Source organism: Pteropus alecto, unplaced genomic scaffold (assembly GCF_000325575.1).
Source record: "Pteropus alecto unplaced genomic scaffold, ASM32557v1 scaffold60, whole genome shotgun sequence".
In the NCBI taxonomy this organism is placed as follows: domain Eukaryota; kingdom Metazoa; phylum Chordata; class Mammalia; order Chiroptera; family Pteropodidae; genus Pteropus; species Pteropus alecto.
Genome location: NW_006430726.1, coordinates 6,919,502 through 6,926,289, shown reverse-complemented (window position 1 = coordinate 6,926,289; position 6,788 = coordinate 6,919,502). Strand labels below are relative to the sequence as shown.

At 64.2% G+C, this 6,788-nt stretch overlaps 1 protein-coding gene across 3 annotated transcripts in view; it reads right to left on the bottom strand.

The window, feature by feature from the left end:
- Positions 1 to 5,989, bottom strand: part of ISL2 (ISL LIM homeobox 2) — a 9,937-nt gene extending 3,948 nt beyond the window's left edge. For 2 of the 3 annotated variants that reach the window (XR_003047815.1, XR_003047814.1), the window contains exons 1-7: positions 5,010 to 5,989; positions 4,524 to 4,857; positions 3,572 to 3,761; positions 3,191 to 3,450; positions 1,640 to 1,923; positions 984 to 1,151; positions 151 to 701 (exon numbers count right to left, since the gene is read on the bottom strand). Coding sequence is in view for 1 of the 3 variants with exons in the window: in XM_006905339.3 (XP_006905401.1) it covers positions 585 to 701; positions 984 to 1,151; positions 1,640 to 1,923; positions 3,191 to 3,450; positions 3,572 to 3,761; positions 4,524 to 4,581 (1,077 nt within the window). In the remaining 2 variants the exon portion in view is untranslated. Of the gene's footprint in view, positions 1 to 67; positions 702 to 983; positions 1,152 to 1,639; positions 1,924 to 3,190; positions 3,451 to 3,571; positions 3,762 to 4,523; positions 4,858 to 5,009 lie in introns of those variants that run through there. The other variant, XM_006905339.3, reaches the window with a different exon arrangement.
- Between the last annotated feature and the right edge of the window lie 799 nt (positions 5,990 to 6,788).

Sequence of the window (6,788 nt, the reverse complement as noted above, 5' to 3'; positions counted from 1 at the left end):
CGCGCGAGGCGCGGGCGCGGGCCTGAGGGGCGACCCCCGCGGCGTCCACAACACAGGACAGCGCGGCAGCGGGGAATGAGTTTTTATTCAGACGAAAATAGTCGTCCCACTAGGAACTGGCTGTTCTCACAATAAATAACAATAACTTACGTTTTGTTCGGCAAAGGCTCACACGCTCTGTCCTCCGTCGACGGATAACTTAAGCATTTTCAAGGTAAGTCCCGTTTCTAGTTTTTCGGCATTCATGCGCTTTGCGGGGTCGAGGCTGCTCCTCTGGGCTGTCGCGTCGTCTCCCCGCGGCGCCCCGGGAGCCGCGGGGGCGCGGACGCAGGCAGAGGAGGGTGCAGAGCTAACGCTAGTAAATCCCGAATTCCCGTTCTGAAAAGTCCAAGTCCTGGGAGCAGCGCCGTCCAGCCTGGGAAAGCGGGTGCGTCCTGGCGCTCGGGGCAGTGCTGACGCCTCTCCGTCCTCTTGAAATAACAGTAATAACAGTTACAAAGGCGGGAGCTTTCGGCGGACGGGGCCTTAGCACGGGCGAGTCTCATGCAGGGAGCATGCGCGGTCCGCGGGCTCGGGGGTCCCCCTCACGTCTCCGCCGGACTCGGCACCATGCTGTTGGGCGTGTCGGGGAGCTGCGAGGACAGGGAGGTCACGTCGCTGCCGGAGGAGTTGCCTAGGGAGCCAGACTCGGAGAAGGAGACCTGGAGGCACAGGTGCGAGCGGTGAGGACGCGCCCGGGCCGGGGCTCCGAGCCGGGGGCCGAGCCCTTCGGGAGGTGGCTTCCTCCCTGGGCCTCTCCCGGGAGCGCTCCGCCCAGCGAGGCCCGGCTTAGGGCGCATCGGGGGCCGAGGTGAGGTTGCGGCCCCCTGCCACCGTCCCAGCCGCCCATCCCACGGGAGCCCCCACTCCCCAGCCGCCACCTGGGCTTCGTCGCGGAACCCCTGCCGCAGGCCTGAGGTCGCGCGGCCAGGGCCGGGCCTCACCAGCTGCTGGAAGGCGGGCTGGTCCAAGTCGCTCTGCAGCGCGAACTCGCTGAGCGCTTTCCACGGAGGCTGGTACGTCTGCACCTCGACCGCGCTGCCCTGCACGGCGCTGTCGTGGCGGATGGGGCTGCCCGCCACCAGGGGCGTCCCGGTCAGGCCCTGGAGGCTCTTCGGGACAAGAACGGGGGTCGTGGGGCGCGCTCGAGTCAGGTCTTGAGTTTCCGCCCACCTTGGTTTGAAACTGGGGGCCGGGCGCTGGCCCGCTCTTTGGGGCCTGAAGCGCTGTCCCGGGAGGCGCGCGCGCGACCGCACCCGAGTGAGCCCTCCGTCCCCAGCGAGGTCACCGTGGGCCCGCAAACCCGCCACCAGGGGCCGGCCCCCGCGCTGGGACCTCAGGGCGAGGGAACGGGAGGCCTGCGTTCCAGTCGCGACAGGCAGGCGGGCACAGCCGGTCCGCCTTGGGCTCCGAGCTGTGCCCCGGACCCCTGCTCCGGCGTGCCGCTGAGACCGAGACCGGACCTCACACAGCCATTGAGCAGCCTTGAGCCCTGCGGCAGGCCTTGCTCTCAAGGCACAGACACGCCGTCTGGAGAATGCCATCCCCTGATCTCCCCAGAACCCGCCCCACCCGACCAGCGCCGGCCTCGGCCTCTCACCGTCTTGTCGCTGTGCTGCTGCTGCTGCAGTTGTTTCATGAGGATGGATTTCTTCTTGTCCTTGCAACGCTTGTTCTGGAACCAGACGCGGATGACCCGCGGGCTCAGGCCGGTCATCTCCACCAGCTGCTCCTTCATGAGCGCGTCGGGCCGCGGGTTGGCGGCGTAGCAGGTCCGCAGCGTGTGCAGCTGCTTCTCGTTGAGCACCGTGCGCACGCGGGTCGTCTTCTCCGCCTGCTTGTGCGCGTGCGGGCGCGGCGCGGGCTGCCGGCCAGCCCCGGGGTCTGCGGAGGGGCGCGGGGTGAGCGACGGGCCGCCGCTCGATCGCGTTTCCCTCACATTCGCTCGTCTCGTTGTGCTCGCCTCCCTTTGCGGGTGTTCGCCCCACCCGGAGGGCTCCGTGCAGTGTCGTCCCTTCCCGACTCCCCGAGCGCGGAGCGGCCGCTTCCGGCCGAACCTCCCGCCCTTACCTCATCCCCGATGCCCGCACACGCCCGCGGGACAAGGGACGCCCTCCAGAAGAAGTGGGAGTCGCGGAGGAAGAGGAGTGGGGCGCGTCCGGGGCGCTGGAGGTGGCCGATTGCGGGCTTGTCCCCCGCTCCCCGGAGCCCACGAGGGGCTTCCCCTGCCCCCGCTTCAGAAGCCACTCGGACAAGGCCGCAGAGGCCGGCCTGGGCGCGGCTCCTCCCTCGAGATTCCAGGGTCCCCGGCCCAGAGGCGCCGGCACTGCCCTCGCTCTGCCTCGCGTTCTCTCCACCCGGGAATCGGCCCGACGCCCGCGCCGAGGCGACAAACAAAAGGGCGCCGGCTCCGTCCCGCTTCACTCCCGGTCCGCACCGGGTCTCCACGCCCCCCGCCAGGCGCTTTTAGGTCTGGATAGCCATCGACAACTAGTCCGCCCTGCTCGATGTCCTGCCGGGGAGTGCACCGAGGGCCAGACACCTGAGGGCCGCTGCCAGGCCGCACAGCAGCAGCGGCGCAGCCTGGGCTGGGGACTGCTGCTTCCGGCCGGTGCTCGCCGCCCTCCGGGCACAAGGGGCTCCCACCACGCACTCGGCCCCCACCTCCGGGCAGCCGCATCAAAACGCAGAGCACTCCTTCCAGAGGCGTTTTCTGGGGCTCCTGAGTTTGCCATGGTCCCCTCCCTCCACACCCATGAGCGCTTGGCTAAGTTGTTCGTGGAACTGGGACTCAACACCGACAGACCCCTCTCGCCGCTGGCTAGCTGGCCTTCAGAGGCCAGGCCTGCACTGGTACAGAGCTGTGTCCCTCACATCCCCAGGCAGGCCCCACTTCAGAGTCCCCATTGTCATTCCCGCTCCCAGTACCGCTTCCCCTGTACTGAACCACGGAGGACACATGCGCCACAACTGACCCCGCACTCACACACGATTCCGGCTCACACGGACCCACAGGCGGCTTCCCCACGCGCACACACACTGGGCTATGTCCCCAGCATGCGGTTCTGCACTCGCAGGACCACACACCAGGAACAATTTTCGTGCCAGCGCCAGCGGCCCACACGCGGGCCTTTGCACGGGTGCGGCTCACCTGGCAGATGCAGGCCCCGCGCGGGGAGCGGGCCAGGGCTGCTCGGGCTTGTGGCCGCGGCACGCTCCAGCAGGAGGCCGTGGTCCGCGCGGCACAGCAGCTCGTGCTCCCGCAGGGAGAACTCGTCGCCGGGCAGCAGCTGGCGGCTGCACACGGAGCAGCGGAAGCACTCGATGTGGTACACGCTGTCCCGCGCCCGCATCACCAGGTCGCTGCTGCTGAAGCCCACCTGGCACTTGGCGCACTTGATGCCGAACAGCCTGTGCGCGCAGGGCAGTTGTCAGCGCGCGGCCGCAGGCTCCAGCCCCCGGCCCCCGGCCCCCGCCCCCCGGGTGGGAGCGGCCATCCCCGAGGGCCGGGCCGCGGTCCCTGCAGCCTCACCTGACGTAGTCCCGTTTGCAGTAGGTCTTCCCGTCTCTCACGAAGCACGTGCACGTCTCATCCAGGTACTGGCTGCACTCGGCGCACTTGAGGCAGGCGGCGTGCCACTCGAGGTCCGGGGACACCCGCAAGATGAACTGGTCGTGGATCTGACTCCCGCAGCCCACGCACGTGGCGGTGCCCGGCTTCTCTGCGGGAAGAGTGCAGCGCGTCAGGCCAGCCAACGCCCGGCCGCGCCAGCGGGAACTGCACCCACAGGGAAGAGAATTCGGACTGTGTAAAGGTCCAGACAATTGGAAACGAAAAAACAAAATCAGAATTAGCGAGAGCTTTTTGTCCCCCCCCCCGCCCCGCCCAGCACCGAAAAATAATTAATAACATTCATTTGGACACAGCCGTTTTATCGATTGGCGTTGTAGCTAAAAAATGGTATCGTAGCTGAGAAGAAACAGTAAGTGGACACTGAAGAACCGCGGACCCGCTGCGTCCGCGCTGAGCGGGGTCGTGCCAGCCTGTCCCTCCCGCAGCGACTCCCTCCAGCCCGGACCGCACGTCGGCTTTCAGCGGCGTCTCTTCGCGTCCTCCCCGACATTTACTGGTTTAAATCTTCCAGAGCAAGCTGGGGGAACCCTTATTTGCAAGACCAAAAGACAAGCGAGCAAACAAAAACCCCGACCCCCTGAATCACCCCTAATTGCCTTAGCGCAGAACAAGCAGATTTCACAGCCTGAGGTCAGCCCCGCAGGCTTGAGAAAGTGTTTAATTATGAATTAAAACAGCAGGATTCCAACGGATGAGGCGTCCTGCAGGCCAAAGGCATTCGTTTGGCGGCTTCTCCGCTAGTGCCCCGTCACAGGGAAGCCACTTGTAGAATCCACTACACGTTCTCCTACAGCAGAAATGCCGCCCGTGAAGCACAAACACCCGCAGCCGCACAGGGAGGAAGACTTACTCTTGGAATGATCCCCCATAGCACCCAGAAAAGGATAGTGAAAAATAACGTCCACCATGCAGAAGGAGGAGTGCGCCAAGGGCAGCTTGGGCACAGTGCGAGGGTCGCGCGCCCCGCCTGCTCTTTGCGAACTAACTCCGGCCCCGTGGACTTGCAGGACCGACCGCACCGGCCCGCACGCAGCATGACGTCAGCACGCAGTCGCCGGGCCGGGCCGGGGGCGGGACCTGCGGCGTCACCAACCTCTCCAGAAGCGGGGTGCGGGGGAGGCCATGGGGACCCGCGGCGGGTGGGCAGGCGTGCTGGGTGGAAGGCGGGTGTGACGCGGGATTGGCTGCAAGGAAAGGGACAAGCCTGATTGGCCGGAGTGAACAATGGAGCGCAACCCCCTCCCCGAAATCTGCGACGAGCCTCCCCGCCCCGGTGTCCGGACTGGACCTCGAGTCACCACGCAGAAGTCCCGCGGGCGCAGCCGCTCCCAGCTACCTGCTGGCCTTGCGGGGCGCGCCTGGCCGCGGAGGTGGATACCTGGGGTGTGGAGGGGGCTCGCCTTCCGAAGCTCCTCTCTATAAGGACAAAATTGACAAACCCAGCCTCTTGGCACGAGAGCGGGGGAAGGAAGACGTGGTTTGCTGGACGCGACCGGCAGCACCCAGCCGGCCACCCTTCTCTCACGCGCCTTTGTTCTCAGGACCCGTGCTAGGGAGAGAGTCCGGGAACAACCCCCGCGGTTCGGATGAACTCAGACTTCCCCACCCGCCGCCTCGGGAAAACTTCTGAGTCGGGACACGGGGCGGGGGGCGCCGGACGCAGACTCCGGAGACGCACCGGTTCCAGCGTCGACTTGCACGTTTGCGGGTGGGGGGTTGACGTCGATTCGCTTCATCCTTTTCTGCATCCGAAGCGCACAGCTCCCTCTAGATTCAGTGCTGGGGTCGAACGCGTGTCCGGCTCCCCGAAGAAACGATGTTTATAAACTCTTCGGTTACATTTCGCTAAGCAGCGGCAAAGCTAATAATCAGAAACAAACGTGGCGGGCGGGGTCGTTTACTATCTGCGGCTGCCGGGCCGTCCTTAGAAAACCCGCGGCTTCTGAGCAGAGTCCTGGCATTTCTTTCAAAGAAATCGCTGTGGGTTTCGTTTGAAAGGGTTCGAAGACCGGCCCATGAATTATAAATAACATGTTTCCGACCTTGCTGGCTGCTGTTTTCCCATTAAAAGGGCCACCGAGGACTTGTGAGCGCCGGATGGGGCACGGCGAGCGAGCGCCTGCGGGGAGAACGCGTCCACGGGTCCCAGACCCAGGCGCAGGTCTCCGCGGGCCCCCGGGCCCCCGGGCCCTTGTCCTAAACACCTAAGGCTGCTTGGCCTCGAGCTCTGGGCGGCGCGGCGCAAACGGGGCAGCGAGGGCCCGGGGAAGGCCGTGGGGACCCAGCGCACAGCGGTGCGCGCGCGCCCAGCCCGCACTGCGCCCCGCGCTTAGCGCCCGCGGTGCCGTCGTCTGTCAAGGCGTCGGAGGCATCACCGCCGCCGCCCTTTCAACGTCCACTCCCGCAGGCCCAGTTCTTCCGCACAGCGTCTCAGAACTCTGCCCACACGCCATTTCTTGTGTTTTGAGCCATTAGTGCTCACTTTAAATGTGTTTGCGGCACGTCAGGGCCCGGGTTGGTGAGAACGCTGCGTTAGAACGAATGTGTCTATGTTAAATAAAAAAAAAAGAAAGAAAGAAAAGAAAAAGAAAAAGGAAAATAAACAGGAGGCGAGGGTCGGGCATCTCCGTGGGTGTCTGCGCTAGGCCACTCTCTCTGCCTTCAGACATCTCATTTTACTTCTCTGCTCCCTCAGTGTTCTCATCTGTAAAATGGAAGCTCAAAATAACAGCTACCTCTACTCTTCTAAGAATTAAACTATTCTTTGGACAAGGCTTAGAACGATACCTGGCACGTAGTAAGTGTGCAATCCAGGTTAACTGTGAGAATTATCATTACGGCTGTATCTTCACTGAGAGCCTCTGTATATGTTTGTGTGCCTGCCCATGCCAGCGCAAGTCCTCTCTTGGGGGCTCAGTCAGCTCCTACAGACCCACAGGTGCTCACACACACGCTGGCCTCCCTTCCCCACAAACTACCTTTCTATTCTTACCCACCGAGAGACCCTCACTGCAAGGAGGTTCTGCGTCTCTGATTTTCATGGAATCACATATGTGGGGAGGGATGCCAGGCCTAACGGAGGTCCTCAGTATCATGATGGCTAACATACTGGACC